The sequence below is a fragment of the Ovis canadensis genome, chromosome 20 (genome assembly GCF_042477335.2).
Source record: "Ovis canadensis isolate MfBH-ARS-UI-01 breed Bighorn chromosome 20, ARS-UI_OviCan_v2, whole genome shotgun sequence".
NCBI classification, from domain to species: domain Eukaryota; kingdom Metazoa; phylum Chordata; class Mammalia; order Artiodactyla; family Bovidae; genus Ovis; species Ovis canadensis.
In genome coordinates this window covers 28,953,535-28,980,107 of record NC_091264.1, presented here as the reverse complement: position 1 = coordinate 28,980,107, position 26,573 = coordinate 28,953,535, and the positions used below count along the sequence as shown (strand labels likewise).

The 26,573-nt window shown below is 48.3% G+C and overlaps 1 protein-coding gene across 10 annotated transcripts in view; it reads left to right on the top strand.

Moving 5' to 3' along the window:
• MOCS1 (molybdenum cofactor synthesis 1) overlaps positions 1 to 26,573 on the top strand; it is a 92,485-nt gene that overhangs the window by 43,457 nt on the left and 22,455 nt on the right. For 4 of the 10 annotated variants that reach the window (XM_069563975.1, XM_069563980.1, XM_069563974.1 and 1 more), the window contains 2 exons: positions 23,336 to 23,462; positions 24,894 to 25,061. In XM_069563975.1, the coding sequence (XP_069420076.1) occupies positions 23,336 to 23,462; positions 24,894 to 25,061 (295 nt within the window). Of the gene's footprint in view, positions 1 to 10,658; positions 10,775 to 15,005; positions 15,321 to 23,335; positions 24,479 to 24,893; positions 25,062 to 26,573 lie in introns of those variants that run through there. The other 6 variants (XM_069563976.1, XM_069563982.1, XM_069563978.1 and 3 more) reach the window with 5 other exon arrangements.

Sequence of the window (26,573 nt, the reverse complement as noted above, 5' to 3'; positions counted from 1 at the left end):
AAGCCAGCGTAGATGCCAGATGAACTAGCCAGCGTCAATCACTCTTTTTTCCTCTCTCTACTTTCATCCCTTTTCCTGAAGGTCAAGGGTAGAAGACAAACAAGGTGTGATTGGGTAAAACTGGGGTGGGGGGTGGGGGTGGAAGAGGCTGACAGTGCCGAAAGCCGATAGAGTGTTGAGTCCTGTGAACAATTTCCAGTTGCCCAGAGGAAGGTCTCCCTTCTAGTGTATCGTAGAGGCAGAACTCTAGCCTTCTGACTATATACACTCTGAGGAAAGGAAAGACAGCCAAAGAATGAAAAGCCAGATGACAAGGGGTCATCTCTTAGGAAGAATGATTCCTGTGGAGGCCACAGGAAGGGAACTGAATGATCGGATGCCTGCCCTCTTGGGTCTGTCCTGGATGACCTTGCACTGACGTCTTTGCCTGATCACTGGGCCCCTCACACATTTCTGGGGGCCCTTCCTAAATGTCTCAAAAAATAGACCCAGGTAACAACACTAGATCCAACCAGCCCATTCTGAAGGGAGATCAACCCTGGGATTTCTTCGGAAGGAATGATGCTAAAGCTGAAGCTCCAGTACTTTGGACACCTCATTGACTCATTGGAAAAGACTCTGATGCTGGGAGAGAGTGGGGGCAGGAGGAGAAGGGGACGACCCAGGATGAGATGGCTGGATGGCATCACTGACTTGATGGATGTGAGTCTGAGTGAACTCTGGGAGATGGTGATGGACAGGGAGGCCTGGCATGCTGCAATTCATGGGGTCACAAAGAGTCGGACACGACTGAGTAACTGAACTGAACTGAACTGAACTGAACAACCCATGAGGAAGAAGCATGCTTATTTGCAGGATAGGGATAAATGGGAAAGGGAAATCATAAACATAAAGGTATAGGTGAAACTCCAAGGGAAAGTGTAGTGTCCTGGAGCTGGTGACTGTGTGTGTGTGTGTGTGTGTGTGTGTGTGTGTGTGTGTTGGGGGTAGGCCTGAAGGAACAAGGAAAAGGGGGCAGATGGCAGATTCCAGGAAGGAGAAAGCCATGTTGGAGAGGATGCCTTGACAGAGGCTGTCACAGCAGCTGAGGACACGGGCCTCCCAGGGCAGCCACTCAGGAGCCCAGGGACTAGCACCCAGCCACTGCCCTTCCCCACTCCCAGCTCCTGCCAGGCTCCCTGCTGGACGAGCCCCATCAGAAGCTAGAGGCCACCCCTGTAGGTCAGACTTCTGAGGCCCAAGCAAGGTGGAGAAGATGGAAGGGGGTCTGGAGGTGCAAAGAGAAGCTATTTCCACTTCCAAAAGCAAACGCTCTGATGCCTTTCTTAGGGTCAGTGTTTCAGAGCATAAGGACTGCCCCAGTCTACCAAACCACAAGGGGAAAAAAAGATCTCTTTCATCTTGACCTGGGGAGGGGACAAAGCCAGAAACTGCATCCTCTTTCCCAAGGAAGTAACTAGAACTAGAAGGGGGAAGTATGTGCTCCTCCCTCTGATAAAAGTTTATTAGATTTATTACCCTTGGCCCGATTCTGATTCTGTATTACCTCATGCCCACAATCTTTTATCTCTAATTCTCCAAGCCAAGCTACTTCTGAAAAATAAAGTTCTTCATTTGTCAACATAACATGACCTACTGATATGAACTGTATATCACCATGATCTGTTCCACTTAGTGTGAATGTCTGTTTTCTTGAAAAAAAAATTTGGTTTCTGAAGGCTTCCCTAGACCCTGTGTATGTGTATAATATACTAAATAAGACTTTTCAAAGCCCTGAAACATTCCTAAATTCTGAAATCTATCTGGCCTCTAGGCCTTCTGATAAGAGATCTTGGACTTGTGTTTTCATTCACATTAGCTTCATAATATTTAGGAAGAAAGCTAGGGAATGGTATGTTTTTCATTTATAATTAATATACTTTACCTAGAATTCAGCTCTGATATAAAATATAAAGTTCTTTGAAGTCAAAACTATTTTTTAAAGTAATTCCCAGTCTCTTTTTTAATATTTTGTAAGATTGTGAACAACCACAGACTATAGTACAGAATTATAGCAGGAAAGAAGTGAGAGCTCTAGAGAGATTCTCAGGGAATTAACTGAAGCGACTATCTGAAGGATGTGGTCAAGGTCAAGGCTACCAAGAGGTCAGAGTGCCTAAGAGCATGGATTCTAAAGCCAGACTTCCTGGGTTCAAATCCCAGCTTCACCACTTGCTATCCATGTGTTTTTGGCCTACTTCCTTAACCTCTTTGTGCCTCATCTTATGTTTAATAACCCAGCATAATTCTATTTAACTGATTTTTTTTCATAACCACCAGCCCATGAAGTAGATAAGACAAACCAATTTCCTTTTGAAACCCAAGAATTTATTTGCCCATGGCTAGGCAGTGAACTTGCAAGTAAGGACAGGCAGCCAGGTCTCCCTGCTGCCAAGCCAAACCTCTTTGCAATCTAGTACCAGCCTTATTCGCAGAGGCTTGCCCCTCCCTGACTGCTCTAGCAAGGGAATGTGTCATGAGCAGCATTCTCAGTTCAGTCAATCTCAGCTAAGTCCCAAAGGAACAGGAAGACCTTCTGAGGTATTTCCAGAAGTATCAGTCTTTGATACTCCTTGTTTCATTTCTCCACCCTGATAATTACCCCAATTTAATTTAAGAAACAATCACATAATCTAGAGAGTGAGACTTAATTTTGCTTGCTTAGGAATCAGGCTTATGTAAGTGGCTCTGATTGTCTTCGGGGAATTACAGGCTGTTTTCCAGTTCAAAGGAAGAAATGAATCAAGAGGGTGTCGATTTTCTTTTAAATGCATGGACCTTAACAGGGTGAACCCTTGCTTTGCAGGTCTGGATAAAACAAAGCCATGTGTAATATCATCTCTTGCCTCCCTAGGATGGTGGGAAGGAAATCATAGTCAAAGGGATAGATGTCCAGACCTCTCTCTTGTCTTGCCTTCTGCTCCCCTACCAGTGTTTTCCATGGATGAAAACCAACCAGAAGCCTGAGGGCAAGGGAGTCCACACAATCAACCTCTTAAGAGCAGAGAGAGAAGGAAAATGATCCCACATAAGGGTGGGGTGAAATGGAGAGCAAACAACTCAGAATTCCAGTGATACAGATATCAAGTTTACTTCAGTTCAGTCGCTCAGACATGTCCAATGCTTTGCGACCCATGGACCACTGCACCCCAGGCTTCCCTATCTATCACCAGCTCCCGGAGGTTGCTCAAACTCATGTCCATTGAGTCGGTGATGTCATCCAACCATCTCATCCTTGTCACCTTCTTCTCCTCCTGCCCTCAATCTTTCCCAGCATCAGGGTCTTTTGCAGTGAGTCAATTCTTCACATCAGGTGGCCAAATTATTAGAGCTTCAGCTCTAGCATCAGTCCTTCCAATGAATATTCAGGACTGATTACCTTTAGGATTGACTGGTTTGATCTCCTTGAAGTCCAAGGGACTCTCAAGAGTCTTCTCCAACACCACAGTTCAAAAGCATCAATTCTTCGGCGCTCAGCTCTCTTTATAGTCCAACTCTTACATTCATACATGACTAATGGAAAAACCATAGCTTTGACTAGACAGACCTTTGTTGGCAAAGTAATGTCTCTGGTTTTTAATATGCTGTCTAGGTTGGTCATAACTTTTCTTCCAAGGAGCAAGTGTTTTTTAATTTCACAGCTGCAGTCACCATCTGCAGTGATTTTGGAGCCCAAGAAAATAAACTCTGTCCCTCTTTCCATTATTTCCCTATCTATTTGCCATGAAGTGATGGGACCGGATGCCATGATCTTAGTTTTTTGAATGTTAAGTTTTAAGCCAGCTTTTCACTCTCCTCTTTCACTTTCATCAAGAGGCTCTTTAGTTCCTCTTTGCTTTCTTCCATAAGGGTGATGTCGTCTGCTCATCTGAGGTTATTGATATTTCTCCCAGCAATCTTGATTCCAGCTTGTGCTTCATCCAGCCCAGCATTTCTCATGATGTACACTGCATAGAAGTTAAATAATCAGGCCTTGATGTACTCCTTTTCCTATTTGGAGCCAGTCTGTTGTTCCATGTCTGGTTCTAACTGTTGCTTCTTGACGTGCATATAAGTTTCTCAGGAGGCAGGTAAGGTGGTCTGGTATTCCCATCTCTAAGAATTTTCCACAATTTGTTGTGAACAACACAGTCAAAGGCTTTGGCATAGTCAATGAAGCAGAAGTAGATGTTTTTCTGGAACTCACTTGCTTTTTCGATGATGCAATGGACGTTGGTGATTTGATTTCTGGTTCCTCTACCTTTTCTAAAAAAGAATACATTTGAATCAGTTCTAATGAGGTGGATGAAACTGGAGCCTATTATACAGAGTGAAGTAAGCCAGAAAGAAAAACACCAATACAGTATACTAACAGATATATATGGAATTTAGAAAGATGGTAACGATAACCCTGTATGCGAGACAGCGAAAGAGACACAGATGTATAGAACAGTCTTTTGGGCTCTGTGGGAGAGGGAGAGGGTGGGATGATTTGGGAGAATGGCATTGAAACATGTATAATATCATATATGAAACAAATTGCCAGTCCAGGTTCGATGCAGGATACAGGATGCTTGGGACTGGTGCACTGGGATGACCCAGAGGGATGGTATGGGGAGGGAGGTGGGAGAGGGGTTCAGGATGGGGAACACGTGCACACCCGTGGCAGATTCATGTTGATGTATGGTAAAACCAATATAATATTGTAAAGTAATTAGCCTCCAATTAAAATAAACCAATTTACATTTTTTAAAAATAAATAAATCCAGCTTGAACATCTGGAAGTTCTCAGTTCACATACTATTGAAACCTCACATGGAGAATTTTGAGCATTACTTGGCTAGTGTGAGAGATGAGTGCAGTTGTGTGGTAGTTTGAGCATTCTTTGGCATTGCCTTTCTTTGGGGTTGGAATGAAAACTGACCTTTTTGAGTCCTGTGGCCACTGTTGGGTTTTCCAAATTTGCTGGCATATTGAGTGCAGCACTTTCACAGCATCATGTCTTAGGATTTGAAATAGCTCAGCTGGAATTCCATCACCTCCACTAGCTTTGTTTGTAGTGATGCTTCCTAAAGCCCATTTGACTTTGCATTCCAGGATGTCTGGCTCTAGGTGAGTGATCACACCATCACGGTTATCTGGGTCATTAAGATCTTTTTTGTACAGTTCTTCTGTGTATTCTCGCCACCTCTTCTTAATATCTTCTGCTTCTGTTAGGTCCATACCATTTCTGTCCTTTATCGAGGCCATCTTTGCATGAAATATTCCCTTGGTATCTCTAATTTTCTTGAAGAGAACTCTAGTCTTTCCCATTCTGTTGTTTTCCTCTATTTCTTTGCATTGATCACTTAGGAAGACTGTTATCTCTCCTTGCTATTCTTTGGAACTCTGCATTCAGATGGATATATCTTTCCTTTTTTCCTTTGCCTTTCCCTTCTCTTCTTTTCTCGGATATTTGTAAGGCCTCTTCAGACAACCATTTTGCATTTCTTCTTCTCGGGGATGATTTTGATCGCCACTCCCTTTACAATGTCATGAACCTCCATCCATAGTTCTTCAGGCACTCTATCAGATCTAAGCCCTTGAATCTATTTGTCACTTCCACTGTATAATCGTAAGGAATTTGATTCAGGTCATACCTGAATAGTCTAGTGGTTTTCCCTACTTTCTTCAATTTGAGTCTGAACTTGGCAATAAGGAGTTCATGGTCTGAGCCACAGTCAGCTCCCGGTCTTGTTTTTGCTGGCTTTATAGAGCTTCTCCATCTTTGGCTGCAAAGAATATAATCAATCTGATTTTGGTATTGACCATCTGGTGATGTCCATGTTTAGAGTCGTCTCTTGTGTTGTCAGAAGAGGGTGTTTGCTGTGACCAGTGCATTCTCTTGGCAAAATTGTGTTAGCCTTAGCCCTGCTTCATTTTGTACTCCAAGACCAAACTTGCCTGCTACTCCAGGTATATTTTGACTTCCAACTTCTGCATTCCAGTCCCCTATGGTGAAAAGGACATCTTTTTTTGGTGTTAGGCTTCCCAGGTGGCTCAGATGGTAAAGCATCTGCCTGCAATGCAGGAGACCCGGATTCAATCCCTGGGTCGGGAAGAGGCCCTGGAGAAGGAAATGGCAACCTACTCCAGTATTCTTGCCTGGAAAATTCCATGGACTGAGGAGCCTGGTAGGCTACATTCCATGGGGTCACAAAGAGTCGGACACAACTGGGTGATTTCACTTCCACTTTCTAGAAGGTCTTGTAGGTCTTCATAGAACCATTCAGCTTCAGCTTCTTCAGCATTAGTGGTTGGGACATAGACTTGGATTACTGTGGTATTGAATGGTTTGCCTTGGAAATAGAGATCATTCTGTTGTTTTTGAGATTGCACCCAAATACTGCATTTCAGACATTTTTATTGAGTATGAGGGCTACTACATTTCTTCTAAGGGATTCTTGCCCTTAGTAGTAGATATAATGGTCATCTGAATTAAATTCATCAATCCCATTTTAGTTCACTGATTCCTAAAATGTTGATGTTCATTCTTGCCATTTCCTGTTCGACCACTTCCAATTTACTTTGATTCTTGGACTTAACATTCCAGGTTCCTATGCAATATTGTTCTTTAAAGCATCAGACTTTATTTCCATCACCAATCACATCCACAACTGCATGTTGTTTTTGCTTTGGCTCAGCCTCTTCATTCTTACTGGAGCTATTTCTTCACTCTTCTCCAGTACCATATTGGGCACCTACTAAGCTGGGAAGTTCATCTTTCAGTGTCCTATCTTTTTGCCTTTTCATACTGTTCATGGGGTTCTCAAGGCAAAAATTGTGAGGTGGTTTGCCATTCCCTTCTCCAGTGGACCACATTTGTCAGAACTCTCTACCATGACCCGTCTGTCTTGGGTGGCCTGACACAGCATGTCTAATAATTTCATTGAGTTAGACAAGGCTGTGGTCCATGTGATCAGTTTGGTTAGTTTTCTGTAATTGTGGCTTCCATTCTGTCTGCCCTCTGATGGATAAAGATAAGAGGCTTGTGGAAGCTTTCTGATGGGAGGGACTGGCTGTGAGGGAATCTTGGTCTTGCTCTGATGAGCAAGGACACGCTTGGTAAATCTTTAATCCAATTTTCTGTTGATGGGTGGGTCTGTGTTCCCTCCCCATAGTTTGACCTGAGGCCAAACTATGGTAGGGGTAATGGCAGTAATATGCAGCCTCCTTTAAAAGGACTATGCCAGGACTGCTGTACTGATGCCCTTGACCCTACAGCAGGCCACTGTTCACCCATGTCTCTGCCAGAGATTCCTGGACTCACAGGCAAGTCGGGCTCAGTCTCTTGTGGGGTCACTGCTCCTTTTTCCTGGGTCCTGGTGCACACAGGGTTTTGTGCCCTCCCGGAGTCTGTTCCCCCGGGCCTGTGGAAGTTCTGTAATCCAATCCCACTGGCCTTCAAAGGCAAATTCCCTGGGGGTTCTCAGTCCCTTTGCTGGATCCCCATGTTGGGAAATCTGTTGTGCACCCTAGAACTTTCAGAACAGTGCGAGAACTTCTTTGATGTAATTGTTCTCCAGATTGTCTGCTGGGTGGCTCTATGGTGGGGCTCACAAGCCACACCTTCCAGGTCTGCGGCAGTCAGAGCCCCAGTCCCCACGGCAGACCGCTGCTGACCTGTGCCTCCACAGGAGACACTCAAAAACTCAAAGGTGGGTCTGGCTCAGTCTCTTGTGGGATCCCTGGGTCCTGGTGCACGTGATGTTTTGTTTGAGCCCTCTGAGCATCTCTGGCAGGTATGGGGTTTGATTCTAAATGCGATTTTGCCCCGCCTACCATCTTGCTGGGGCTTCTCCTTTGCCCTTGGATGTGGGATACCTTTTTTGGTGGGATGCAACATTCTCCTGTTGACGGTTATTCAGCGGTTAGTTGCAGTTTTGGAGTTCTCACAGAAGATGAGTGCGTGTCTGTCTACTCTGCCATCTTAGCAAGGATGTGCTGTCAAAGGGCACCCCTTTCCTGTAATCGGGCCAGGCAATAAATTTAAAGAAATAATAACACACGGGAGGAATTTGCATACCGTGTTAGTTATCCACAGCTGTGTAACAAGTCACCCCAAATGCAGTGGCTTCAAACAAACATTTTCTCACGCAGTTTCTGAGGACCAGGACTCCTGCAGTGGCCAGCAGTGTGATTCTGGCTCGGGTATTCCAAGAGATTGCAGTAAGATACCCACAAAAGCTGCAGTCGTTGGAAGGTTCAGCTGGGGGTGAAGGGTCTGAGTTCAAGATTGCTCACTCACAAGGCGGGTTGGCTGGAAGCCTCAGTTCCTCACTGGCTATCAGCAGGAGGTGTCCCTTCCCGGTCTGTGGGCCTCTCCAAAGTACTGCTCACAACGTGGTACATGGATTCTCCCAGAAAGTGAGTGATGAGAGAGCAAGGAGGAAGCTGCTTGCCTTCCACAAACTACCCTCAGAATCCTAACACCATCACCTTTGCCACGTTCCATTTGCTACTCTTCCTAAATCCAGCCCACATTTAAGGGTAGGGAAACAAGGATCTACCTTAAACAAAAGCAAAAACCTAGTGTTTTAATTTTAATTTATTTTTTAAATTGAAGGATAGTTGCTTTACAGAATTGTTGGTTTAAGCCAAACATCAACATGAATCAGCCATAGGTATACATAGTCGCCTCTCTCTTTGACCTTCCCTCCCACCTTCCTCCCCATCCCACCCCTCTAGGTTGTTATAGACTTTCCCGAGTCACACAGCAAATTCCCATTGGCTATCTATTTTGCATATGGTAATATAAGTTTCCACGTTACTCTCTCCGCACATCCCACCCTCTCAGTTTTTTTGGCCTTGCTGCATGTCAAGCAGGATCTTAGTTCCTCGACCAGGGATTGAACCTGAGCCCCTGGCAAGTGAAACCACAACGTCCTAACCACTGAACAGCCAGGGAATGCCTGGCTCCACCCGACTTCCCTGGTGGTCCAGTGGTTAAGAATCCACCTGCCAGTGCAGGGGGACACATGTTTGACCCCTGGTCTGGGAAGATTCCATGTGCCATGGGGGCAACTAAGCCCATGTACCACAACTACTTAGCCTGTGTGCCCTAGAGACCATGCTCTGTACTGAGAAGCCGCCGCAACGAGAAGCTCTCGCACTACAGCTGGAGAGTAGCCTCCACTCTCTGCATCTAGAGAAAGCTCAGGTGTATCGACAAAGACCCAGCACAACCAAAATAAATAAATATTAAAAAATATGGGCCAATCTTAAACCACCCTACAGTCAGGAAGAGATTAGGAGAAAGAGTTCAGAGTAATTTCCTAGCAGGGGTGGGAAGGTCTCACAAGGTTCTCAGCACCCTTCCACACCTTCTCCCACATGCCGAGGGCCTCAGGGCTCCCTGGTAGTTGGTTTGCCGCTGGGACCCATCCTTCCTGGCAATCCCTTCTCAACTTTCCCAATTTATTATCATACCTACCTCATTTCCCATGATTGCTATTGGCTACCTATCCTTGGAAAGCAGTTAAGCTAATTTGATTTGAGGCGTTTATGGTGTGGACTCACAGACCCCTGGAGGCTTAAGGAACCCAGTGAAATCAATCTAATCTCTTTCATGTGGGGCAAAGATGGTTTTGGTGGCACTAGTAACACACTCTTTGCTCCTAAACAAATTATAAAAGCAATAGAGCATTTGCTTTGCATTATGATTTAATCCTAGGGAAACTGAAGACCTGTTTATGATTCCTAACTGATGAGGAACCTGAATCAAATGAATAGAAAGTGACTAAATGACAGAGGTTACACTGAAGTGTGGGGTTGGTTTCCAATGTGGGGTTCCTTCATTGAACCCGGTTTCCTAGGGAGGATTCCCTGAAACCATCGTCCCACCACTATCCTCTTCATAAAACAGATAGCCCACCAGGAGCCCAGGGAAATAGGGACTTGGTCTGAGGGGTTTTTTTGTTTGTTTTGTTTTGTTTTTTTACGGTTTAGGGAATATGATGTGATCAGAGAGTAATTATAAAGCACTATTAGGCTGCCTCTGAGTCTGCAGAAGATGAAAAGGCATATATTAAGGCAGAAATTCTCAACCTTTTTGTCAAGAAACCATTCTACTCTTTAAAAGTACAAAAGACCCATAGAAGTTTTTCTTCTGCGTGTTATGTTTATTTAATATATATTTAGTATGCCAATTTGTTTCTATTTATCATATTAGAAACTAAGACAGAAATTTAAAAATATTTAACTCATTTAAAAATATGAAAATCAATACCTATTATAGGCATTTTTATTAAAATATCTATATTTTCCAAAAATTAGGAAGGTGGCATTGTGTTCCATTTTTGCAGATATCTTTGTTGAGCTTCATAGAAAAAGCTGGATTTTCATATCTGCTTTTCCATTCAATCTGTTTTGAAACCACTATTGCATAACCTGTTTAAAATCCGTCTATAGAGCCATAGGAGCATGAGAATGGACAAGACAGATAGCATCTTAGCAGTATTAGGAAGCATTGAGTATTACTATTTGTATTGATACAAATGTTAATATGCACAAGTATTAGTGTTTGACCTTGGAAACCCACACTTTAAGAAGCACTCAGTTAAAGACATACTACAAACTCTCCCCGCTAATTTTGCTCACAGATAACTGAATGGTGAAGTCAGCACTTCATAGCACTGGGATGGTGCCATGTGCAGAGACACATAAAACTTCCATCGTTGGTTTCAGTATAGAATGCGACACCCAGGGATGAACAAAGGTAAGAGTTGTCCAGGGGAACAGAACAGCTTGCATGATATTGTATTAAAACACAAGGGGAAGTCTGTTCCGTTGGTAACATTCTTACTGTTCACCAATATCTGCTTCCCCTCTCTGCCAGGAAGCTAAGCTTCTCTTCCCTTTGAAATTCTGTGTAGCCACATGACTTCCTTGAAGCGGAATGATGTGTGGCCTTTCCAGGAAGAGGCTCTAAGAGCTGGCTTGCTCCTCTGCACACTGCTTCTCTCTCCACACATTCTGTGTTGATATCAGCTTCCCCACCAACCTGGGGCTCAGAGTCAGCACAACACTGATGGGAAACAATTTTCAGCTAACCCATACTGGACATGTAGCCATTAAGATGTTGGGATTGGTTGTTATAATAGCAGAATCTAGTCCATCCTGACTAATACAGCCACCTCACTGGAAAGGCAAGTCAAGGCATAGAGTGTACTATTTAATGCACGTTTATCAGGAGATTACTGTGCATTAAACACCATGCCAGGTGTTGTGATTACACATGACTTAAATTTGGCAGCAGCCCTCAAGGAGCTTATACTGCAGGAGGCACGTAGATAAACTGTTGCTGTACTGTAATTACCTCTATCAACAAGGGTGAATCTAGGCTACTGTGGGAGGGAAAAATCCTTGAATCCTGTATCAGTCTTGGAACCAGCAAGAAACCGACAGTACATTTAGGTAGGCTTTCCAAAGGGATCATTTTTGAGGTGTGGGCAGAGTTCAAGTGGCTAACAGGGATGTTGAGGCATCTGTGACCATCAACAGAGGAAAACCAGCCCCACCCCAGCTTGAAGGGACAATGGCTAGAAACAGCGTTGTTGGACCTGGTGTTACTGGACTTATGATGGAAGGGCCATTTAATTATAGTTATAGAAAAGGACAGTCAATGCCAGACCACCGCAAAACAGGCAGGAGGAGTAAACACTCTGACTCCGCTCTCTTTCTCATCTCCAGTCTCCTGCTTCTGCCTCCTGCTAGGCAGGAAACCAGAGACAAGGGTGCCTGGGGGATGCCATCAAACAAACAGCTGGTAGACACCAACATTCTAGTCCTCAGAGCAGGGTGGGGAAGGTCACGGAGAATCTGGAGAGGCGAATGGAGAGCCGCGTGAATAAGGTCCAGACAACATAAACATTAAATGAATTGCTGAAATAATAGTTTTCAAAACTTCAAAAAATTTCATCGCTTAATTAAAATGCCTAAATTTGCAGAGTCCACAGCTACCGATGGAGTGAAGAGGGATTTGAATGAGTGTAGAGGGCTGCATACTTGAGGCTTCTATTATGAGAGAGACAGAGGCAACGGGCATACAGCCAGAAAACCAACTGCGGGTCTTTGTTGAATAAAGACTTTGTTTATTAGAGAAGTTTTAGGTTCACAGAAATATGAAGGAAAAGGTACAGAGATTTTCCACATACCCACTGCCTCCACACATGCACAGGCTTGTCCACTGTCAACATCCCCAACCCGGGCGGTGCATGTTACAACTGATGAACCTATGCTGACACAACACAACTAGCCAAAGTTCATCATTCACAATTTGGTTAATTCTTAGTGTTGTATTGATACATCCCGTGCTTTTGGACAGACGAACAATGATCTGTACCATCATTGTGGTATTATAGGGAATACTTTCACCGTCCTAAAAATCCTCTGTGCTCCAACTATTGACCCTTCCCCACTAAACCCTGGCCACTACTGATCTTTTTACTCTCTTCATGGTTCTGTCTTTTCCAGAATGTTCTATAGTTGGAAACATACAGTCATATGTAGCCTTTTCAGATTGTTTTCTTTCACTTAGTAGCATGCAGTTAAGGTTCCTCCATAAATCTTTTCATGGATCATTAGCTCATTTCTTTTTAGCACTGAAATAATATTGCATTGTCTAGGTGTACCGCAGCTTATTAACCCATTTACCCACTGAAGGACATCTTGGTTGCTTTCAAAAGTTTTGTCCTGGGTCCTTTTTGGCGGGTGGTGGGGGCGGGGAGGAGTTGAGAAGAGGGAAGACAGGCATCAAACTTAGCTGTGGAGACAGAGCTTGAACAGTCCTCCATGGGTTCTCAGGCCCTTTTCAAATAGATTTCCATCCCAGGCCTGTCCCACTGTTTCAAATGTACCCAAACACACCTTCAACCCCTGCATATATTGTCTGAACTTTGACTGAAGCATACTATCAAGTGTGTATTAGGAAATAAAGATACAGTTCCTGGGCAGAGAGGAAAAGATAACTGACAATAATTGATTTGTACAAATGCAGTGAGACTTTCAGAAAAGCTAGGGTGATTTTAGTTTCAAACTAAAGGTGAGTTTCCTATGATGTTTTTTAGTGTTTGGTTCTTGAAGTTCCATAGAGATATAACAGATAGGCCTATTTGAGTATAAGGATTCTTAGTACATAGATTGGAGAAGGCAATGGCACCCCACTCCGGTACTCTTGCCTGGAAAATCCCATGGACAGAGGAGCCTGGTGGGCTGCAGTCCATGGGGCCTTTAAGAGTCGGACACGACTGAAGGACTTCACTTTCACTTTTCACCTTCATGCATTGGAGAAGGAAATGGCAACCCACTCCAGTGTTCTTGCCTGGAGAATCCCAGGGACGGGGGAGCCTGGTGGGCTGCTGTCTATGGGGTTCCACAGAGTTGGACATGACTGAAGCGACTTAGCAGCAGCAGCAGCAGTACATAGATTCGGAGAAGGAAATGGCAACCCACTCCAGTATTCTTGCCTAGAGAATTCCGTGGACAGAGGAGCCTGGTGGGCTTCTGTCTATGGGGTCACACAGTCAGACACAACTGAAATGACTTAGCATGCATGCATGCATTGGAGAAGGAAATGGCAACCCATTCTAGTATTCTTGCCTGGAGAATCCCAGGTACAGAGGAGCCTGGTGGGCTGCCGTCTATGGGGTCGCACAGTCGGACATAACTAAAGCGACTTAGCAGCAGCAGCAGCAGCAGTACATAGATTCATTACTGAGGGTGCATTCCATGGAAAGGTTTAAAGACTATGCTCTTTGTTTTTGAGAGAGAGAAAGGGACCCTTCTCACCAATTCCTGATACATACTGAATCTTGACTTTAGGAATCATATTGCCTTGGGTTTAAATCCCCGTTTTGCCAGCTATCAACCATGTGACTCTGGAAAAAATTACCTATCCTCTCCAAGCTTCTGTTTCCTAAGTTGCAAAGCTGACATTCTATTAACTGTAAGACTATTGTAAGTATTAAGTGATACTTAGCATGGTGTTTTGTGTGTAGGGAGCATCCCAAAGATGATATCCACTTATTCTATGACTTCTTGCTACATACGTTTTTAAACACAGACAGCAAGATTGTTAGTGTCCTTTGGGGCGCTAACAGTTGGAGAAATGTACCCTGAAGGAGGGAGCTGACCATCCTACAACCAGGGCCTAGACTCCATGAAAGGACTTAGAGAAGTCATAATGTGCAGGCTCAGATATTGCCTTTTTTAAATTGATTAAGAACTATTCCATAAACTCTATGGGAAATGTACTGTGCTGAGCACTGTAGGTGATACAAAAATGATCCCCTCTTTCTAGAAGACTGCAGTCACTGGGTATAGGAGCATTACAAATATACATAAAACTATAGTACATACCATAATAGGTTAAAGGATTTATGACAAAGAAAGAAAGAAAAGCCTAAAAGTTTCAGGAAAAGAGAGAACATTTGGTTGAGTATGTGTTTAGGGCTTAGGGCACTGTTGAGATTAGTGAAATGGAATTTCTTCTGTGTCTGAGCATGGATGACCTTTAAATCAGCAGAGATGGGCAGAGGTGCATAGGTAGGTAGGAAAGCTCAGTTGAGGAAATGGCCGATAATCCTGTGTCAGGGAATGCAGGACATACTTTGGGGAGAAATGGCTGATAAAGCTAGAAAGATGGTGAGGGAAAAGCCTACAGCTATTACTCATTCATGTCTTTTCCCCTCAGATCTTTTTATGTAAAATGTTGATATTTTGTTCATTATGTTTTGTTTTGTTTTGCATTCTGACTTTTTGAGATATTGCATTAAAACATTATCTTGAAAATCTACTTTTTTGGCACCTCCTCTAATTTCATTCACCTGGCCCTAAAGCACTTAGGTCGTGGTATGCGACTGGCACAAAGTCCAGAGCTGCCAGTAGGAAAAGACTCAGGATCTTTTGCTGAGTTTGAACCTGGCGTTTTCCAAGCCCTCCCTAGATAGAACACAACCAGCCAGGGAAAAGGAGCAGCGGGAGTGGACTACAACTCCCAGAAAGCCGCGCGGCACGGCGCCCACCCCGATTGGCTGCTCGGGCCCCGCCCCCGCCCCGCCCCTGCCTCGAGGACCCGGGGCGGCGAGTCCCGGGCTAGCGTTCTCCCGAATCGGCTACCCTGTGGGATCTTGCACAACCGGCAGGCTTCAATGGCGGCCCAGCCAGTGTCCCGGGTGGTGCGGCGGGTCCTGAGAGCCGGTGTCCGAAGCTGCAGCTCGGGGGCTCCGGTGACGCAGCCATGCCCTGGGGAGCCTGTCGTGGAGGTGAGCCCGTCCGCATCCACACTTTTCCTGGGGGAGGCAGAGGTCAGGCCACTAGCTGCCCAGAAGCACCCCGGCCCCTCCGCGGCAGCTGCTTCTGAAAGTGGTGTCCGCTCCTGGGAGGGACCCCCCTCGGCGCTTAATTAGGCGCGCAGGGAGAGGGAGGTGTGGAAAGATGTTCTCTAGATCGACCGCCCAGTCCCACCTGGAATCCCAGCTGGGGGTGGCGGGGTGGGGGTGCTCCCTGGGGTCTGACTCGAAAGCTTCCCTGCCCACCTGGCCAGGGAAGTGACTTCCAGGTCTGAGTGACTCCCAGAGATGGGGGAGCAGGCGGGCAGGGACCAGTGCGATGTTATTAGCACCCCTCTCAGCCCTGCCTCACACCCTTAAACAGCTTCTTCCTTAAACAGTTTCCTCACTGTACCCCCCGGGGAGGTTATCTGTGTGATCAGGTGTTTTTGTGACACCTACTTCATAATGTAGCACTGACTAAAAATGTCACTTTGTAGTCACCTGGCTGTGTGACCTGTCCTTCACTGGCTGTTTGTGTTTCATCTTCATTTCCCTTAGGAGGGTTCAGCCTGATTCTGGAGCAGAGTGGAGCCCAGAACCTGGGCTCTTGCAGGTTTGGGAATCTGCTGTCTCTTTAGGGTTAGGATAGCCACCCCCCATCCCCACCCCCCAGTCCTTAACAGCATCTCTCAGAGGGATTTTTGGCATGACAAGTTTTCAGTTTGTTTTGCCCATCTTGTCAGGGTATCATTTTGGGAGAAGCATCTGTTTTTATTTGGTGAAACCTTTTTTCTGGGTCCATTTGGTCATTCCTTTCCCACTACCTGGCACAGGACTTCAGGTTCCGGGGCTCAGCAGGTCAGCAGATTGAGCACCTGCTGTTGCTCAATCAGGAGGAGGGTCTCAGGCTAAATTGCTTTTCCCCAATTCTGACCTCCCTGCTCACCCTCAGGATCCTTAGATAAGCAATTCGCATTGCTGGGAGGTGAAGAAGTGTGTCCAAATTCTTGAACTCTGAGAGTCACGGAGGGAAAAATGGGAAAACTAAGATGGCTGAGAGGTCTTTAAAGAATTTAGGAAGAGGGGAAGTTTCTCCTCCACACCCCGAGCCCCTAACTTACTTTGTACTTTTCAGCCTGTGCTAAGTGGCTTCATTTATGGTCTCACTGAGGCCTCACAGTAAACCACCTGAGGTGAGTAGAGTTTGTATCTTCAGGTGAGGGAGCCCATGGAAGTGAACTCCCCTGGACCCCCCTGAGCTATAAAGTGAGTGATCAGGAGCGCAAACTCTCGCACCTGTGCTCCGGCTTCTTTTCTTCAGGGAGGATGTGGGAGGGCTGCTCCTGCCCTTTCCTTTACACTGTGAGGGCGGAGGTATCAGTAGCAGGTAGGGAGGTGGACTTGAGCAGAATGCCTCAGTTTGAATCCCAGCCCTGCCACTTACGAGGTGTGTGAATGTCAGCAAGTCTATTCACCGCTCAGTGCCTCAGTCTTCTCCTCTGTGAAATGGGAAGAACAGTGTCTACTCCTTAGGGTGGTTATAGAGATTAAAGGAGTTAATGTGATATATATATATGTACACACTTGCATAGTCTGGCCCAGGTACATGCTGTGCATGTGTATTTCATGTTTGTCTTAATAATTATCCTTGCCACCATTGTCACATGCTGTGTCCCATAAGCCCCCTCCCACCTTGGACGTCTCTCAGCAGTGTTATCCTCCGCAGACAGGTTGCTCCCCTGTGTTTCTAGGTACGGTGCTTACCCAGTGTTCTGCGGGCAGTGGCGTCAGCAGATACTTGGGGCCGTTTGAAACAGACCTGGTGAGGTAGCACGCGACAGAGCGTGGGCAGGACGCCCCAAGCTTTCACACTCGCTGTGCCCCCAGGGTGACCCGGCTCCTGGGCCTGTGGCTTCCCCTCTTTTCATGTCTTTAAGACCAGGGGGTGGCCAGCCCATCTGTACGCAGTTGAGGGAGGACATAGAATGTCCTTCGGAGACTCTAAGAGGTGAGCGAGTCTTGGAGACAGCTGTGTTCTCCGCTGAGCTTGCCAGTTGGCGGGAGCTAGGGTGGGGGCTCCTGGAATCCCTGTCCTCCCTTGCCTTTCAGCAGGGCCTCTTTTCCCCACACCACGATGCCCTGGATTGCCCTGGAGGTCTGGTTTGGGATGGGAGGTGCTGGGAGAGACAAGGGGAAGCCAGGAGGTGTTGTCCATTTGTCAGGGTGTGGGCGGGAGAGTGATGTGAGGTGTGGGGAGGGAGCTGGCTGCGAGGCTGGTGGGAGGGGGCTTTGGGCTGGGTCCACTGGCAGCTTGAGAGGTTCTCCAGGTGGACCGGGGAGGTGAGTGGGTATACAGGGAGGTGGGTAGGGGAGACGGAGCTCCCTGCCAGCCTGGTTGGCACAGTCAGGACAGAGGGCTTCCCACAGTTGCAAGCACTACACCCCTTTTTCTCCATCTCAGGCTCCGGGCAGGCTTTGTTGGGGTGACACAGGGCTGGCCTCAGGTCCTGGGCGTGCTGCCTTGGTTCAGGGGAGAGGGTGATTCCGTGCCAGTGGCACCTAGTTATTCGGAGGGCTGGGAAGAGCATGTGTTGGAGAGGTTTCTGCAGGGAGGGACTGCGTACATGAGGAGGGTGGCCGGGCCAGGCCTGGGGCAGTCACCCTCGGGAGGAAAGCCGACTTTGCAGGAGGCCTGTCTGAACATCCAAAGTATGACTATCCTTTCAGGTGTGACGTCCTCAGACTTAGGGTGGGGCTGGAGGGAGAATAGAGGTCAAGGCCTGGGGCTGGGCACTTTGCCCAGGTCCCCTCATTTAATAGAGATGAATTTTGAACATCCCTGGGTATAGCTCGTCCCAAAGAGGTGTAAATTGGGCCAGTGCTGTTTGGGTTTGGCCTGTCTCTCTGTTCCCCATCTCCTCTGGTATCTACACTCCAGAGCAATTTGGAGCTTGGCCTTTATCAGTCAAATCAAAGGCCCGATGTTGGTGGATACCAGGGAATGCACTTGGAGGGCAGGTCCCTTCCTAAACTGACTCCTTCCTACTACCCTTCCCCACCTCACCCAGTCTGCACTGGTAGGAGACGAGATGTAACCAGTAGCATATGGTTGGCTGCCTTGTGCCCAGTTAATCACACTGGTGTCCATGGTCCCTGGGTGGCTCAGACCCTGCTTGTCCTGCTTCGAGTGGTGTGAGGGCAGGTCTGGAAGCCCCGGCCTTGGGCCCTCTGCCATTAAGTAGGGCTTTGCAAGACTAGGGAAGCGGACATGAGTGGGAAAACTAGTCATAGTGTATACAACTAGTGCCCCTCCATGAATATATGACTGGATATTTCTGAGTAGGAGTTAGATTAAGTGAATGGGAGCAGTCTCTTCCTGAACCCCTACTGTGTGCCAGGAGCTCCTCCGGTTTACTTAGGTAGCATTATTGTCCATACTTTATGGACAAGGAAGCTAAAGCTGAAAGGGTAGTAGGCAACCGGGCCTGTCGTTCAGGTTTACCTGCCTCCAAAGCCAATGCTCAGAACTGCAATCACCCGGATTAACATGGCACCGAATTCTGGTGTGGCCGAGCCAAGGGTTCTCAACCTGGGCTGCAGAGAAGAATAGGAACACTACACACAAAGCCAGGGCCCCAACTCAGAGCAGCTGAGACAGAATCTTTGGTCTGGAGCTCTGACATCAGTACTGCTAAGAAGTTCTTCAGGTTATTTTCATGTGTAACAAGAGTTGAGAGTCACTGTTAGAGGCTAAACCTTTTTTTTTTTTAACTTTGGAGAAGGGCATGGCAACCCACTCCAGTATTCTTGCCTGGAGAATCCCGCAGACAGAGGAGCCTGGCAGGCTACAGTCCACGGGGTCACAAAGAGTCAGACACGACCGAGCAACTAACACACACATTGTTGCTTTACAATGTTGTACAACAGAGTGAATTAGCTGTATGTATATATTGGCCCTTTCCCTCTTGGCCCTCTGTGGGGGCTAAAGCATTTTGACAGTAGAGGCCAGCCTAGAAATGAATGGTTACCCTAGTGTAACTGGGTTTCAAACACACTGCCTTGCTCTCTGGATCGGGGACCTGCCTATCTGTCCATTGACACAGGTGGTTCGACACCTGCTATGACTCGGGAACGCTGAGTCAGGCAGGAAGACTTCCCACCCCAGGCGAGGCCCAGGGAGTCTGTGCAGCCAAAGGTGTTCTGCTTGTGACATGTCCTAGCCTCTCCTGGGCGAGAGGCTTCACTGTCTAATCTGCCTGGTAATTCCTCCTGGACTCCAGTCTCCTTTGACTGGTGCTAATATTTTTTTCCCTCCAGGGAGTTTAAAGGAAAGGAAAAAAGAAAGGAAGAATGAAAATAGGACATGCAGTATTGGAGGAGAGAGGAGGCGGGGATGAGGCGCGTTAATACCCAGGCGATGAGTTTGCAGTCCTGGCAGGGAGAGGGAGACGAGAGATGTGTTTTGTGTGTATTTAGGAGGCTGCCTCAGGTACTGGCTGTATGATCTGAATGAATGTAGATAAGGTCCTTCTTGGTTTCAAAAATGAAATCAGGCCTGCCCCACCCCTGGCCAGAACAGAGGGCCTAATTCCTTGCTGGGTTGCTCCATTCCACACCGCCTCTCCGGTTTCTGCTGAGTCATGTGCCTCTGTCCTCTCACTGGCTCCCACTGGGGGTTCATTTGGGTTCCTCCCTCCCCCAGGATGTTCAGATTAGGGTGAGGAGGGCGTCTTGGCGAGGGGGAGGAGGGGCCCTGGAGTGATTAGCCAGTTACTAAGTTGTGAATAGCTGCAGATTCCTGGGTGTCTGGGCTCCTGGACCCTGGTGGCCAGTGGGGATGGGACTCTTGATTCCGTGTGTGTCTTTGCCCCACCCCCAAGGGCACGGGTGGAAAGGCCATGGGGTGAGTAGGGAGGGAGGAGGGAGCACTCTTGTGATTATTTCAGACTGCAGTTCAGGGAAGTGACGGCTACTTTCTGGTCCCTGGACCATGAGCAGAGTTTCTTAGATGATTGGGAAACCGGTCCTGGAGTGAGCAGAGTGAGGTCAGTTTTATGGACACAGGAAAAGCCCGAAGCACCCCCTGCTCTCTCTCTCTCTCACCCCTTCTGCCTCTTGAGTCAATCAATGGCCCTTAACCTTGGCTGTACATTAGAATCGCCCAGAGAGATGAAAAACGCAAGCACCTGGAGATCTGAATTCAACTGGTCTCCATGGGAATGTTTTTCTTCAACTCCCCAGATGGTTCTACCATGCAGCCAGGGCTGGGGAGGTCCCTGCAGGAAATGTTTCTCTTTCCTGGACCGCAGGAGACCCAGAGATCTGCTTTCTTTCTTTTTTAAACATTTTTAAAAATTTTTAAATGGAATATAGTTGATTTACAATGTGCCGTATAGCACATTGCTGCTGTACAGCAAAGTGAATCACTTATGCATGTACCCACTCTTTTTTAGATTCTTTTCCCGTATAGGCCATGACGGAGCGCTGAGTAGAGTTCCCTATGCTATACAGTAGGTCTTTATTAGCAGTGTGTGCACAGCTTCCCTGGCGGCTTCAGTGCTACAAGAATCCACCTGCTGATGCAGAAGATGCGAGTTGGATCCCTGGGTCAGGAAAGTGCCCTGAGGAAGGAAATGGCAGCTCGATTGTGCATTCTTGCCTGGAAACTGCATGGACAGAGAGAGGAGCCGTGGAGTCGAAAAGAGTCAGACATGACTTAGCAACTGAGAGCTCAGCACACAAGTGTGTGTATGTCAGTCCCCCTTTATAATAAGTCTTCCAATTTATCCCTTTCTCCCTTGGCAACCAGAAGATTGTTTTCTACATCTGTAACTTTTTTTCCCTATTTTGTAAGTAAGTTCATTTGTACCTTTTTTTTTTTTTTTAAGATTCCACAAGTAATTGATACGGTATCTGTCCTTCTCGGTCTGGCTTCAAACTCAGTGTGACAGTCTCTAGGTCTATCCATGTTGCTACAGATGACATTATTTGTTCTTTTTTTAATGGCTGAATCATCTTCCATTGGGTATAAGTACCCCATCTTCTTTATCCATTCCAGAAGCCTGCTTTATTAGGTTATAAGATGGTGATAATCTGGGGTGTTTCTCTGCCAGCATCCTGGCTAACCCCCTCTTGTACAGCAGGACACTTTTAGCCCATAACTGTCCTTGTTTTATAGCTGGGCGAGCAGACCAAGAGGAGTTAGAGAACTTTGCCAGTCTGTCAGGGTACACAGAGCCCGGAAACCAGGGGTTCCTGCCCCCAGTCTAGAGCTCTATCCGTAGACCTCACAGATGACCACCACGATCATGATTTCTTGTTCTAAAGATTAGAGAAATGGCTTCTCCCTGCCCTGTATTCCATCCTGTGTTCCTTCTTGGACACACCCTATGCAACTAGGGCAAAGACTGCAGAACTTAGACCTGGATTTGAGTCCTGGTTCCACCAGGGGTGTTCGTGGACCCCATCCAAGCATTGGTTATAATAATCCTTTCAGGTGTGGGGACGGAGCAGAGAACGTTCTTTGGAAACCTCAAGATGCCTTGCAGGTGTTATTTCTGTGGGGCAGTTATCATCAACGTCGGTCATGACCCAGGGTTGTGCTCTAAAGCAGGGGTCCCCAACCTTTTTGCTACCAGGGACCAATTTCATGGAAGACAGTTTTCCACAGACTAGGGCTGGGGGCGAGGGGATGGTTTCGGGATGATTCAAGTGCATTACATTTCCTGTGCACTTTATTTCTAATCTAATGCTACCACTGATCTTATAGGAGGTACCGGTCCACAGCCTGGACTTCGGGGACCCCTGCTCTAAAGGGAGGCGGGGAGAGAGAGCAGATGATCTCACACTTGGAAAAGGGGGACGGAGGCTGGCTGCCTTTCTCTCCCCCAGGATGCGTTTGCGCCTTGTGAGAAGCCTCCAGCAATCCCCTCCCCATTAATCCCCAAAGTGTGGGTCCTTAACCCTTTCTTCTGGCCGTGGGTAGGTGAAGGATAAGGACTGACGTAATCTGGGCACAGGGTTAGCATGGCGGCCATCCTAGCACCTCCATCCTCCCTTCCTGGGGGCTGGTGTCCTCATTCCCTCTGTGGGTCCCCCTGGTTGTATTGTCCTTACCCCAGGGTCTTCTACAGGAGGGGAGCCCTCCATCGTAGGTGTACCCATCCTGGCTGGCTACCCAGCTGCTCCTGGGGGTGTAGTCTGTTGGGTCCCCCTGGGCAGTGGAGAGGCAGCTTGTGTGACCCCATCTGCCACAAGGAGTAATTGCTTTGAGCTCAAGGTAAGGAGGGCTTCCCTTGTGGCTCAGCTGGTAAAGAATCTGCCTGCAATGCGGGAGACCTGGGTTTGATCCCTGGGTTGGGAAGATCCCCTGGAGAAGTGAAAGGCTACCCACTGCAGTATTCTGGCCTGGAGAATTCCTTGGACTGTATAGTCCATGGGGTCACAGAGAGTCAGACACAACTGAGTGACTTTCACTTTCAAGGTAAGGAAGGGGAAGCCTGGGTTGGAGAAGTGGTTCCATGTTCCAGGCCAGTGGCCCTCATAGCTGCCTGCTCCTCCCTCCTCGTTTCTGGACGTGTTTCTTGGGTGCCGAGAGGCACATGTCCTCCCGGTGACCTGTCCAAAAGATGCTAGGGATGGCTGTTCCTGGATGGGCATCCTTTGAGGGAGGCGTGACAGGGAGGAGGTTGGGGCTGGGTGGGGTCTAGTGCCCTTTGCCCTGTCCTGATGCCCAGGCAGCTGCACCCCAGCAGAGGCCCTGCACCCCCAGGGCTGAGTATGGGGCTTGGAGGGGCAGGTCCTTCCTTCTAGACCTGTCTCTCATCCTGTGAATGAGGGGAGACTTCCAGACCCCCAGAACCACGGAGCCCACATATAGATGGAGAGGCAGTGTGTGCGGGTGTCAGAGGGGAGGGAGGGGGTGGTTGACGGGTGGGGGTTGTGTCCTGGAGGTGGGCACTCCCCACACCTGCCCCCAGCCCGTGGTTCCTCCCACCCCACTGCAGATGCCGTCCAGGCCGAGGCCGTTCCTGGGGGAGCGCGCGGCCCCCTTCTCCGCCTTCCTCACTGACAGCTTCGGCCGGCGCCACAGCTACCTGCGGATCTCCCTCACCGAGAGATGCAACCTCAGATGTGAGTTGCCCCCCGGGCCTTCTCTGGGCACCTGTCCCTCTGCTGCAGTGGCCCCTGGCCCAGGAATCCTCCTCCCCATTCCTCTTTCTAGGAAACTTCGTCCAGCCTTCTTCCTTGCTCGTCAAGTGGGGTTCAGGGGAAAAGTGGGGATCAAGTGTGAGTTTTGTGATCCTGGAAGCTGGGTTCTCCTTGGAATCAGGCTGGAGAACAGAATTGCTGTTGGATTCAGGATTGAGGCTGACCCGGGACCTACCACGGGCTCGGGACTCTTTCTCCCGCCCTCCTAATTCCCTGAGGTCTGCCCAGTGCAGGACATGGCATGGGGCCCGCCGGGCACTGTAAACAGGTGAAATAGGCCAGTGCCCATGGCCAGCACTGCCGGGTATAAGGAAACACTCCAGTTTCATGAGACAGGTCGTCTGGGGCCAGGCTGGTACACATTCCTCATCGCATAACATCATACAGAGAGCTCTGGGGTGGGTCCACTGCTGGAGGGACTTCCAGAGTGTGCGCGTCCATCTGTCCTGCCTTTCTTCCATCTTCCCTCCCTCCCTCCCTCCCTCGCACTGTAACTCACGGTAAGAAACGTGTTTACTTCATGGCCCAATAAATACATGTCTGTGTAGTAAATGTTCAACCTAACAATACTTACCCCGTGCAGTTCTGATGTTCTTGCCTAATCTGTTCCATCTTCAAAGACCAATTCTAGACCTTTCCCTAATCTGCCCGACTCCCTGGCAGGTCCTGACCACTAGTGCTGTTGAACCTGACCCACGGGAAATGAAGGGAGGACATGGTGCCCCGCTCACCAGCCAGGGCTTGCCTCGTTTATCCCCTTTTGCTCCCTTGCCCTGAACAGGTGGTACCTCAGTCTTCCAGTCTGTGAAATGGGACTGATGTTCATTCACCTGAAGGACTGTAGCCTGGGTGTGAGAACTCGTGTTGCCAAGGAGGAGAGTGGCCTTGCCCAGGGCAGGGAGCACCTCCTGGCCTCCTGCACCTCAGGACACACAGAGGTGGGGCTCACTGTCACAGCCAGGGGCGGTAAAGGCACTGAATGATGGCGGGAGTGGGCCCAGGGCCCTGGCCTTCCGCGCAGACCCCGCCCAGCGGCCCCTCACAGAGGAGGCAGTCTCGGCCTGCCCCTACCCCCAGCCGGGCTGCCCTGGCCGCTCATTTCTCATCTTTAACCCACTGAGGGACACCAAGGCCGGATGGGGAAGGGTGTTAAATTTTATGGAAATGGAAGGTGAGCCTCAGGGTGAATCTGGCCTAGGGTTTGTGCCACCTCAGACTTGGCCGGGTCTCTCCTCCTGGCTGGGTTGGGGTTCTGGAGAAACTTGCAGCATGGTGGGCAAGTTGGGGACCGGAGGCCTCGCGGTCTGACCGCCGCAGTCACTTCCTTCCTCCACGTCCCCTCCCTTCCCTCAGGTCAATACTGCATGCCCGAGGAGGGGGTCCCTCTGACCCCCAAGGCTGACCTGCTGACCACAGAGGAAATCCTGACCCTGGCCCGGCTCTTTGTGAAAGAAGGCGTGGACAAGATCCGGCTCACCGGCGGGGAGCCGCTCATCCGGCCGGATGTGGTGGACATCGTGGGTGAGTTGACCAGAGTTATCACCACCTCTCCCAGGTCCTGCTGCATCCACCTTGACTCCAGTACAGATATCAGAAGCCAACACTCCCTTGGGACCTTATGTTCACAGAGTCCTGCCACGCCCTCTGAAAACAAGCACTGTCCTTATTCTCATTTTTGTTAAGAAATGAGGCACAGAGAAGTTGGAGGACTCTCCCAAGGTCACAAAGCTAGTAAGTGCCAGAGCCCAGTGGTTTTACGTCAGATTTAGACTAAAGTCCTCCCCCGGGCTTGGAGGCCCGGTGATCTCGTTCCATCAACCGCAGAGACCTCTCTCCTGCCGCTCCGCCCCAAGCCTCCCCCGCATCCACGCCGCCAAGCCTTTCCACGTGCCACTGCCCTCGCCGGGAGCAGAGGGCTGCCAGCCTGTCTCGTTCAGGGCTCTGCCCCCGGGTCACCTCCTTAGGGGAGGCCTCCTTGACCTGAAGTCCCTCCCTGCATACACGCCCCTGGCTGTTTTGTTTCCCAGGAGTTGGCAAGATACCGTCCAGGGCCACCAGCGGCTTGCGTGTAGCCTGTAAGCTAAGAATAGTTTCTCTGTTTCTAAATGTGATTGAAAAAGAAAATCAAAAGAATAACGTCTGTGGCACGTGAAAATTATTTGAAATTTTAAATTCGCATTAATAAAGTTTTATTGTGACGTAACCACACCCACTTATTTACATATCTCCCACGTCCAATGCTCTTGCCTGGAAAATCCCATGGAGGGAGGAGCCTGGTAGGCTGCTGTCCATGGGGTCGCTGAGGGTCGGACACAACTGAGCAACTTCACTTTCACTTTTCACTTTCACGCATTGGAGAAGGAAATGGCAGCCCACTCCAGTGTTCTTGCCTGGAGAATCCCAGTGATGGGGGAGCCTGGTGGCTGCCCTCTATGGGGTCGCACAGAGTCGGGCACAACTGCCGCGACTTAGCAGCAGCAGTACGTTGCAGAGCTGAGGCGTTGCCGCAAAGACCATATGGCTGGCAAAGCTGAAAATATTTACTCTTTGGTCTTTCCGACAGAAAAGGCGTGGCGACCCTACTCTACCACATTATGTTGTATGGTTAGTTTTTGTCTTCTCATTAACTAGCATGAAAGCTCTCAGGGATCTGGGCGGATTCTGTTCATAGCTGTGTTTCGAGCACCTAGAAAAGTGCCTGGCACACAGCTGGTGCTCATTGGTGTTTGCTGAATGAATGAAGGTGGTTTAAAATGATATCTCTGAAGTATGATACACGCTTGTGGGGATCTCAGCTGCACCTGTATACTACTGTTACAGTAGTATATCTCGGGCAACTTTTAAAGTCCATCCTAAGCCTTCAGATGAAGAGGGTAACCTACCTTATAGGCTGGACCTGGGGAAGAAATAAGAAGGAAATGTCCAGCAAGTGACAAGTGCTGTGTGTGGGGTGGCCCTTGCCGTATGCTTGTTCTAAGCCTTGAGGTCAGGCAGGGACTGTGAGTGTGCGATTATAGAAGTTGAAGTCAGAGG